Source organism: Dendroctonus ponderosae, unplaced genomic scaffold (assembly GCF_020466585.1).
Source record: "Dendroctonus ponderosae isolate FM_Combo_2020 unplaced genomic scaffold, Dpon_F_20191213v2 Dpon_F_20191213_6, whole genome shotgun sequence".
In the NCBI taxonomy this organism is placed as follows: Eukaryota; Metazoa; Arthropoda; class Insecta; order Coleoptera; family Curculionidae; genus Dendroctonus; species Dendroctonus ponderosae.
The window spans coordinates 7,615,195-7,626,956 of NW_026018814.1; the positions used below are offsets into that span (position 1 = coordinate 7,615,195).

The following is an 11,762-nucleotide window of genomic DNA, read 5'->3' on the forward strand; positions in this document are numbered from 1 at the left end:
GAATTCTGAAGCTAGAGATGCTAGAAGACTTTAATTTTTCAGCAAGGTACAGCAAAGCAATGGAAATGTTGCAGAGCAAAAATGTACCATCGTATCATCAACCAGTCGATTGGTTTCAATTAAGTTTTATTTAAAAAAATCATAAATTTGACTTTGCAATGGAAACACGTGCTGAGTTAACTGTACTTATTGTTGAAAAATCACTAGACTAAAAAGATGAAGCTAAATGTATGTCCATCAAGAAACTGACTGAATTTTTAAAGAGTTTGACTTCAGAGTGGGATTCATGAGTTAACTTCGGTTTTCGAGGTTTTTAGGCTTAAATTAACGCCGGAGTGCAGGTGTCATGAATACTTGTGAACACGGTACAATTTTAACTAGTAAAATGCAGTGAAAAAATCGTCTTTTTCTGAGGAAAAACAATTAAGAAGACTGTTAGTAAAGGGAAACTTTATGCTTCGAACGTAAATGGGATGTAAACCAGACAAATTACTAGCAAAACGACATTTTCAAAAGGCAAAAATATATGTTAAGGCCACTTTCAATATAATTGGCTTTGATAATATCAATTCTATGCGCTTCACTTATATAATAAATAATACAAATGGTCTAACTGTCCGTATCAATGTGCTATTCCAAGCTTTAATAGCCAATTCTTCAGATTCTTGAAGCTTTTATATACTTGCTTCCGCAGCAGCCTTAGTGAATGATTTGTTTGCCCTAATTTATCTAACACAATGCTTATTTTCCAGGGAAAACAGCTCTTCAATAACGTAGCAGGAGGAACGATCGTAAGCAACCAAAGCCTTGTGCTCCAATCAATTACCACAGCAAGAACCGGCCATTATACCTGCGTGGGGCATAACCAAGAAGGGGATGGGGAGAGTAATTCCGTTCAGCTGGACGTAAAATGTAAGTAAATAACACTTGGGCAAATGAGTAAAATATTAAAAAATATCAGCCTACTCCTAATCGATAATTGGCAAACTTCAATTCCTTTTCTCCACTGCCACCATTATCGGAAACTTTCCCAACTGGCAGAAAAATACGCGGCAAATATAAGAAAAAAATCGACAAAAGAGCTCATTTTTCACGACGCTACATTCAAAGTTCTTAACATAATTGATTGCGCGTTAGGCAATAAAATATGACAATATTTTTTACCAGCTGCGCTCATCATGTCAGATCGCAATCACGAACAAGGAATGAATGAAGAATAGCACATCTACATATCAGTGATTAATGATTCCGTCTCTATCCGAAATCGGGGCAAAAACGGGCATTCGCCAAACAGAGAGGATGAAACTAATAGATCAAAAATTCGTATTCTTTGGGATGTCGGTGAAATATTTCGTTTGAGATTCTGAACTTGCCTTTCGAAAACAGGACGAGACTTTTTTTCAGAACAACGTTCCAAAGTTTCAATTAAGGTTCTAGTAAAAATAACGGAAACTTTTTCAATCTAAATGTCGTGGCGTAAATATCCCGCCACCCTTAAAACCAAATTTGCGCTTCCAAAGTTCACCGACATATTAATATGGGACCGGTTTCCCTCAATTTCCGAACTTAAGTGGCCCTCGTTTTTCACCCATAAGGGAGATAAATGCCCCACAATTTTTCTAATATTCAAACATATTTTCTCCTGTAAACCAATTTTATTCTGTATAATAGTTCATATACATATATAAGTTCATATTTTATCAGTTTTACGTGATAAAATCCCTTAGTCGCACATAAACGTGTTATATTGGGTGAAGGGAATTTTAACAATTCATAAGAAAACTACAAAGTTTTATGGTCGCGAATGTTGTAATAAGTAGCACATTGGGATTTTCCAAATTGCGCTTTTTTATGTCCCTCCTGTGTTTTTCTCTTAGCGCGTTTTCCTTTCCATTAAACCAACAGACAACATCCTAAAGAAGATGCATTTAAACTGGGCAACTCGGCCTGGGTTTAAAGCTTCAATTATACAGGATGTCCATTCTTCAACTGACGCCTAATTGCTAAAGATAATGAACAAATCAATGAGTCAGTTAAATAGAAACTTTTTTGAAATTTGTGGGGGTAAGAATTTTTATTCCTTGAAATGAAACAAAATTTCTCAAATGCTTTAGGAAAGTTGAAATTTTTTTTAAATGTTCTCTTTTTGAGTCAGCCAGGGGCAAACTCAACTAGTTTTCTTTCTTTCTCGCATAGAACTAGAAAATATTTTTCCACACAGAATTTTTTTTATGTTTTCAAACCTGGACAAGATGGGGCAATTGCGAGCACGCCACTGAATATAGAGCGTAAATGCACATGAAAACTGTAGTAATGGATTTTATCTAGGGTGGGTGATTCTCAGGCCGGCGGTAATATTTAACAAACTTTTATTTTTTGCTCTGAATCAGTGTGTCCGGTCCAAATTGATATTCTTCATATAATATTCGCACTTTTCAAGTATTTAGTAGAGTATTTGAATTTGGCAGTTTTTCATTTTTCCATAAATGCCAAAAACGTGATTTCGGTACATAAAACGTCTTATATCGCCCAATCTAGATAAGGTGCGCAATTTTCGAGCATGTTTTGGATATTGGGGGTCAATGAGCATAAAATATTGGCCTCTTTAAAATGTTTACAATTTTCAAACAAATTTCGCGGTATTTTTTCAATTGTGCATTTTTAAATATTTTGGAGTAAATGCCATAAACGTGTTTTCGGATCACAAAACCTCTTATAGTGTCTAACTTAGCAAAACGGGGAAAATGTTGAGGACGCAATTGAATAAAGCAGGTCAATGAGAATAAAAATTCAAGTAATGACTTTTTCTCTAGAGTGAGTCGTTTTCAGGGTAGCATTCATATTTTACAAACCTTATTGTGTTCTCTATAAAATGTTCACAATTTTAAACAAATTTTGCGCTATTTTTTAATTGTGCGTTTTTGATTATTTTACAGCAAGTGCTAAAAATCTGTTTTTGAATCACGAAACCTCTTATAGGATCTAACTTAGCAAAGCAGGCGAAATTTGATGACGCCATTGGATAAAGGAAGTCAATGAGCTTAAAAACTCAAGTAACGACTTTTTCTCTAGAGATTCTGTCTCAGGGTAGCGTCCATAATAATAGCGTCCGTAATAATATTTTTATTACCTCTAAAACAGTACGTCCTATCAAAAAAAGTTGTTCTCTGTAAAATGTTTTCACAATTTTGAAACGAATCTGGTTCAATTTTGATAATTATGCATTTTGAAATAATTTTTGAGTAAATGTCAAAAACCTGTTTTTGAATCATAAAACTTATAGCGCCTATCTTGACAAAACAGAAGACATTTTCTGCACGCCATTTGGCAATGAGCAATAAAACTATAGTATGAAATTACTTTTTCTCTAGTATGGGCCATTCTCAGGACAGCGTTCTTATTTTACAAGTTTCTTTCTCTAAAACAGTGCAACTGATCAAAACATTTTGCTCTTAAGGAAATGTTTGCAATGTTCCAAGGTGTTTAATAGTGTTTTTTTCAATTATGCATTTTTAATTATTTTTGAGTAAATGCCAAGAACGAGTTTTCAATAAATGAAACATTTTGAAACGTCTGACTGAGCAAAGATCCAAAAATGTTAAACACGCTATTCGACTGTGGAGATCAGGGCACGTAAAAACTCTTGTAATGTCTTTTTGACTAAAATGTAAGTCTTAACAACATTTTCTCGAAAACAGTGCGTCCTGTAAAAAAATGTTTTTATAAAATGTTCGCAATTCTTAAGGGTACTGAGCGGTGTTATTTCAAATTTGATAATTTTATAAATAAAAACTTTATATACTAATATAGGTACTCGTATATGAGTGTCATAAGTATTGAAACCATGATAATTTTTATTGGATATATCTTCAAAAACTGTCCAATTTTGCTCATTCGACAGAATCTGTTCAAGGACTAGAAAAATTACAAGCTTGTATAGGGAATGTGCCAAAAAAGTTTGGCACATAAATACCCTTTCCTGTTTAAATTACATGGCTTTTATCGCAACTGTAAGTTTCATATCAGTAAGACATCTTGCACTCTGTGTACATGATGGTCAAGTGTTTATAAAGAAATTCGCTCAGTATTAAAATATTCAAATGCATTCTGGTAGTTTTGATTGAAAATAAATTGCAGCCTGTAAGTATTTGAAAAATATGACTTGCAGCAAAAGAAGAAACTCAATTTTTAATGCCGATTTCCCGAATCCCGAAACTCTGCTGAAAGCATCGAACTTCGAGTTTGAAATTCAAATGAGCAAGGCATTTCTCGGCAAGTGGAATCGTGCTATTCGGCACCCACCCCGGGTTTTTATAATCCCTTCGAGTGCCGATATTGGCCCGGGGAAGTTTATTTTGGAATCGTCCCGATTTATAACTTAATTTCTCCATATCCAGAAGGGAATTCCCCTATATCGGTTACGCAACTTGCCGAATGCTGGATATGATTGATTGGCGACGAGGGAACAGGTATTGTAAACACTGTCAGGGGTCTACTATTACTCTATTTCCCCCCATTTGCTTTGATCGCTACAAAACGGTTGCTGCATCACTAATTGTTCACTCTGTTCTATGCAAATAACGCCCAGTTAGCAACAAACTGTAAACGTTTCCTCGTTGAGATCAGTTCATATGCTGAGTGATTTATCTGTCTGGATACCACCAAAAATCTCTTAAAGTTTGGCCGTACAATGCCTTCAAACTATACAAGATTTGGTTTTAAAAACTGTCGCATTTTTCGGGGGTTTTATAGAAATTATTACCACTGATCAATAAGCTCTATCCCCAATGGCCTCTAATTTATACGTCAATGTTAATTTATATTTAACTGTGTTACTATATGAAAACCTTGTCGTTTTTGAAATATCGGGAGAATGGTACGATGTATTTTGGTGAAACTAGCTGTAAATTTGTTCTTATGTAACACTCATATTTTGATGAAACGCTCGATTTCAGGCGTTTTGGACAAGTGGTGCATTCTTGAGTGTCGTGGTACAAAAACTACCAAAACTTTTTATTTGGTGGATGGAATCAACTCATTTTTTTTGGTTGATGCGCTAATTTATTCACAATTTTGTGCTCTGTAAAATCTTGTAGCATTCATAGTTTTTGCGACAAAAAATATTTGTGTTTTCTTGCCACTTAACAATGTTAAACATTAACTGCAAAGATCGTGATACGAGGCATACATTAATTGTCAATCAATCTCACAAATTCGTTTCGAATGAAGAAGTGACCGACATGATCAAAGTATTAGGGTTTTGCCAAGGAAACTTGCGTGAAAGCGTACGCGTTTACGCGACGCATATTTGCAGTTAATGTTTAACATTGCTAAGTGGCAAAAAAACAGACATATTTTTTGCGCAAAAACTATGAATGCTACAAAATTTAACAAAGAGCACAAAATTGTTAATAAATTAGCGCATCAACCAAAAAAAAATGAGTTGTTTCCATCCACCAAATAAAAAGTTTTAGTAGTTTTTGTACCACGACACTCAAGAATTCACCACTTGTCCAAAACGCCTGAAATCGAGCGTTTTATCAAAATATGAGTGTTACATAAGAACAAATTTACAGCGAGTTTCACCAAAATACATCGTACCATTCTCCCGATATTTCAAAAAAGATAATTTTTTTAAAGAACTTTTTATCGATGAGTTGATCAATTGTCTGTTATATCATAGGATTTAAGTAAAATGCAATGTGGATGCGGTAGATTGATTTTCCATGGAGTCCAGTATTCTACACTTTATCAAAAGCTTTTGATATGTCCAAGAATGCAACAGACCAGTAGATCTTACTCCCGAATGCTTTATATTGCTTATAATTCCTTTTAATCTTTTCATATGATTTTTTCGAATATATTTGATAGTGGTAAAAGACATATACATAGGTCTGTACGATGACGGTTCTTCCGGTTTTTCCCCTGTTCTACCCTAATTTCCAGCTGTTTGAAAATTAGTTATTTCGGAGTATTGCATTAAATTTGTAGGTGAACATTTTATAGCGTTTAGTAGCAAGTTCTTGTAAAAGACAAGTCCAATTGAAGGGCGGAATACAGGTAATGGGCAGGTGCTGAATACTGAAGCCATAATCGAGTTAATTTTGCTTAAAAATACCACTTTCAACACTCTGCGTCCGGAAAACTTGAAAACTTTCCCATTAAATATTAATCTTGATCATCACATCATTCGGAACTGAATCCTTATTCCAAACCAATCACTCTGTATATTTCTACAGTATGAGTTGTCGTAAAGATAAATCGGGCTATTTGTATCTGCAAATGCCGACTATTTATATTCATGTGGAAGAAAAATGAACGTTGTACCACGAAACATATCCGAAAATTTGAGCTTTATATATCACGGAGCCGTCTTTACCGACACAATTTCAGCTCCAATTTGAATATCAAAAAAGTCATAAATAATGCATATCAGGGAAAAATAAATTAGGAGCCTCGCCAGACGACACGACATCATGGCAGGGAACTGCGGATTCCCATGGCACCGGTAGAGTCGTCTTTCTTGACACGCTTACACATCGACTGGGGATTTCATCTGATAATGGATAACACAGAAAAAATAACAATTTTTCAGTTTTTTTCCTTGTTTAATATATAATAATAAGACCTTTGCCACAATGCTAATTATCTGGGGGCTTTCTTGCAGACGCCCCAGTGTGCCGGCCGGAGCAGGTGAGGATTTTTGGAGTGGCCCGAGAAGAAGTTGCGCAGATAACTTGCGAAGTCGAAGCCAATCCCAATGATGTGGACTTTACTTGGAAGTTCAATAATTCCGCGGATACTTTCGAAATAGCGCAAACTCAAGTAAGTAAGGGATTGGGCAAGGATTCTTTCACCCCCCAAAAAAAGATATATGAAAAAGCTCGGTTTATATTGCTGCACATAAATGATATTTACTCAACAGATTTACTCGGTGAAGGACCGAAGTACGGCGAAATTTAAGCCCATAACGGAACAGGATTACGGCACTTTACTGTGCTGGGGAAGAAACGAAATTGGTATGCAAAAGGAGCCCTGCGTATACTACATTACACCAGCTGGTAAGCGACATGAAAACTTGCGATTTATTCAAAAACTCTAATTGATACAAAAAAATATCGCCACAAAATTTTTAATAAAGCAACCCCTACATGTTACAACTGGATATTGCAGTTGAAAATACCAGATACATTTATTGGGTACACGGGCGTAATTATCTGCATGTTATTTGGAAACTTAACCAAAGGAAATCAAACAAAATTAATTGAAACATACATGAATGCATATTAATTAACTATTTACAAACGAAATTATCAACAAAGTATTTGAATTTAATGAAATTAAACATTAAGCTGGAATTGCCCTAATGGAAAATCAAAATATCCGAAAACTCTAATGGTTTGGGAAATTGATTATCGAAGCTTGAAAAGTCAAAGGCCCCTTGAAGAAATAAGGGCAAAGTTAGCAAAGCGTCCAAGTTCCAAAATTTTGTAACTGTAATGCTATTAAATTACTTATTAACGTTTTACCTTAAAGAAAATCTTAAGGTCGCAATTTCTTTATTTCAAATTTAGTCACGGTTGACTGTCGAATTTCGACTTAAATTTAAACAAAATTCCTTTTTCTCTTTTTAATTACTTTATAATTTGATGCTTTTTCACGAAACACCCACCTTTGGCTCGATGTTTTTCTGTTCGACACTTGAGAATGAATCCAACTTAGAGACAAATTTAAATTCGAAGTTAAAGTGCTTAATTATACTTTAAATTAAAATTCAAAATCAAAGCACATAAAGTCTACTACGTAATATGAATGTACCTAAAATCAGTTTTAGATCAACAAGCCAACGGTTTACTCTATAAATTGAATTTCAATTGCAAAAGCTTCTTCAAGCATATATTTTTTCTGTTTAAACACGTGTTTCTTTGAAGTGAAAGAACTGAATTGTACTTGCAACTATGCACGGTACAAAATGTTTTAAAATTACACATTATAATAAGCGACTGAACATTCATCTTCTAAAGAAATCGACTACCTTGGTTCTTATTAATATGGAAGATTCTGATAATGTTGACTTCTATGAGCTTTTCGTGTTTATTTTTCTAGACCGTTTTTTAATTTGAACGACCTTTGAAATAATTCGATATTTAGTAGTATTTGAGAAAAGAAAAGAGTGTATGTATACATGAAATTGGGCAGGAAAGTAATAATACAGGGCATTTCAATGAGATGATTCAAGAATAAAATTTCAAGTCCTACAGGAAATTATAAAAACTATTTTTTGTTGAGCATTTAAATTGCTGCATCTTCCAATCAACTGGTACCATTTTACAAATCTTACGCTTAAAACTGGTGAGTTTTTGAGGCTTTTAGACCGTCGTGAAAAATAATGGCTGTTGGACACGAATTATTTTCCACGACGGTTGAAAAAGCCCGAAAAACTAACAAGCTTCAAGCGATGACCAGCAAAAGTGTCATTTGTTTGATAATATTAGGCTTGTTTGAAAGAGAAATTGAAGTATCAACTTATATATACAGGATGTTTCATAATAGTCTACAATTATTATCATTTAAAAGATAGTGTTGTAAAACTCAATTTAGTGAGATATTTTCCCAATTAATCAAACCTCAAAATGGACGGAAAATAATTTTCAAATTCCTACATTCAAAAATTATTAAATTTTGATTATTGGTTGAGTCCCAAATTAGACAATTGTATCAATTAAACCTCAAATTAAAACAAATAAATAACCAAACTCTTTAAAATCACATTCTAAACCCTCGCGCATATTTATCAAAGACCCTGTATAAATCATATGATTACTCGATCACAGATGGTCAATGCAGAGGTTGAAAAGGCAACAAGCATATCGATTCATCGAGTTTATGAATTATTTTATTCATTTTTCCGCCTTTGAGAGGTTTCAGGGGTGATTTTCATGTTCCTGTAAAAGCAAAAGTCGTTCCTACTTTTCCACAGTCGAAATCTTATCAAAGCGCTGTATTATTTATTAAGACTGATTAAAGTTCTTTTTCGGCAAAAACAACATTAAAATCAAATAGTCCCTCAAAGGGATTTTGAAAGTGGCACAGGTTTTCCTCTTTGCTTCTGGATCTTCCAATATTAGAGCTTAATTCAATTCCCATGTACAGAGTGGTTTTTTTAATCTGCAGGAAAGCCAGACGCCCTTTCAAATTGCTCAATCACCAATCAGACTTCAGACGCAATCTACATTGAGTGTTCGGAAGGATTTGATGGCGGATTGCCGCAGATGTTCGTCATGGAAGTGTATGAAAGCAGAGATGGGAAATTGGTCAGCAATATGACTTGCAGAATACCAGTTTTTATAGTAACTGGACTGGAAAGTGGGGCAGGATTCGACATAGCACTCTATGCAGCGAACAAGAAAGGCAACAGTTCGGTGGTGCATTTATCGGCTTTTACATTGAAAGGAGCAGAGAAACATACTGGTAATTTAATTCTCCTGTTCAATACACTCGTATTTGCACTTGAATTTACCCATATTGCTGAATGGAAGTGGCTCGATCAGTCAACTTATCAACTTCCAGTGGAACAGTGGAAAGTTCTCTTTCAGTTGATGAAGCGCTTTTAGCATCCGCGCTTCGTTTACTTACAGCACCAGTTGAAGAAGCTTCACTTGCACCTTTACTCGACTCGCCCGATTCTTCATAGTCTCTAAGAATAATTGTGTGCTGACGCTCCTGTAGTTCAACGAAATAATCAGCTGCATAGTTGACAACATCTTTCGGCTGGTCCAGCAGACAGTTGATAACGAACTCCAGCAGTAAATTGCGAAAATCATCCTGCACTTTGGGTCTCACATTGATACCTAAGTTGGTCTGAGTTTGCTCATCGATTGCCGGCTGAGAGTCTTCATGATTTTTCGATTGAAGACTCGACTTCTTTTTTTCGCTCAATGACCCTTTTGAACTGGTAGCAAACATGGTGTTTGCTTAACTCAAATTGTGAATTTTTTATAATAGTTTGCCAAAATTGTCAGTTTTGTAGACGATACTGGTGGCAGGGTCGCAACTATACAGGAGGACGTTTTTTCCATTCAGTTTTTGTCAATATTACTTAAGCTAGTGGTTGATAGTTTGAGGATTCATATCAAATAGACAGAAACATAAATTAGGGGGGTTTAAATCGGGGAATCTAGCTGGCCAATTACATTAGAGAATTAAAGGAAGTGAGATCAAAGAATCCGCTTATGCTGCAAGCTGATTCACTAAGTGTTTTGTCCAGCTAAAGTACTTTGTCCTTAAAATGATAGGCCCCAGAAATAAACGAGTTCATTAATTTAATTACTTGGAAAATTTCGCGTCAGAACACTTTTCCCCATTTTCAAGCGAAATAAACTACCTGAAATAGAGCAAATGCTCAAATACCAGGTGTATGAGACCGCAACCTCCATAAATTACTACGTTTTATGAGGAAGTGCGCCAATGGCCTTATGAGACCGGTATTTTACAATTCCTTTTACCGACAAACTTCATTTTGTGTATTTTTCAATTATTGTTCACCATTCTAAATGAAAGAAATTTTCAACACTGCTTTAAAAATAAAAAGAGTTAAGCTTTCGTGGCCGTGGCTCGAAAATGGTGAAATTTTTTCATGGTTTTAGACCCTCGTGGAAAAAATATATTCCTGACGTTTCGGACGAGTCGCTTGCATCTTCAGAGGTGGAAAAAACTCACCAGTTTCACTAAAGCAAATTTGTCCATGAGCTTTTCATTTCCGGATCCTTCTAACATCAACGATTTATTTTATTTTGCACAGCGAAAAATTATGCGATGATCAAACCGGCAGCTCCAGAAAACTGCACCATAGTCAGACAGCTCTCGTATCTGATTCGTCTCAGATGCCAGGTGGCAAAACGGGCCCTTTTCCATTCAGGAAACACCTATTTGATGCAAGTTTACGAAGCCAATTCCAGAATCCTCATCGGTACCGCCACGTCGCAAAATCCCGAAGATATCACGTTTTCCGATTTGCCAATCGATCCTCACGATCTTCTGATATTTGTTCGCACAATTGGTCAAAGTTCTCTGACTAGTGATGCGTTCATCATGTACGCTCCAGCTTATAAAATTGCGAAAAATTCTGGTAAGAATGGTAGTGGTCATGGTGGTGGTAATGGTTGCTCTCAGCAGCTTTCAATCTTTTGGTATCAAATGTAGTTATGGGTTGGTCGATACTAACTGGGCATCTATTGGTATCCTACTTACAAGCTTTGCTGCTTACTCATGCTTCAGATCGAGCAAAGATCCTGTAAAAGTGTCCAATGTTCTCCTATTTCAGGCTCAACTCCTGTACTGCTTCATATCACACCGTTACTAGGAGGACTTATCGGGGTGCTGGCCGCACTCGGAATGGTAGGAATTATAGTTATACTGGTGGTGAAACTACGTAGAAGAGGACACCGAGATGAAAAGGATTTTGATGATGGAGGATTGTCTTCAGCAGGCAGGCGATGTGTTGCAGGCAGTAATAGTGACAAAGTAAGATGTTCAACTTTCGCATCTTTCTTTTCTCATTTAACGTTCACTTATATATAAGATGTAGATAAGTTCTATTTTGCTGAGGCGGATTCATTTTTTTACAAACTTCTTTTTGGGTATTTCGCCTCAAAAATGTTTGTCCTTGGAATTTCCTCACGTCTTTTATTACAGATTGATAAATAGTGCTTCTATTTCGCAATAAGAACGAATTATTTATCAAAAAGTAATCAAGAACTATC

At 35.5% G+C, this 11,762-nt stretch overlaps 1 protein-coding gene across 3 annotated transcripts in view; it reads left to right on the forward strand.

Moving 5' to 3' along the window:
• The window catches only part of LOC109540512 (synaptogenesis protein syg-2), a 203,298-nt gene that overhangs the window by 186,327 nt on the left and 5,209 nt on the right, over positions 1–11,762 (forward strand). For 2 of the 3 annotated variants that reach the window (XM_019908931.2, XM_019908932.2), the window contains exons 9-14: positions 753–912; positions 6,668–6,825; positions 6,926–7,061; positions 9,175–9,471; positions 10,802–11,128; positions 11,324–11,523. In XM_019908931.2, the coding sequence (XP_019764490.1) occupies positions 753–912; positions 6,668–6,825; positions 6,926–7,061; positions 9,175–9,471; positions 10,802–11,128; positions 11,324–11,523 (1,278 nt within the window). The remainder of the gene's footprint in view (positions 1–752; positions 913–6,667; positions 6,826–6,925; positions 7,062–9,174; positions 9,472–10,801; positions 11,129–11,323; positions 11,524–11,762) is intronic. The other variant, XM_019908935.2, reaches the window with a different exon arrangement.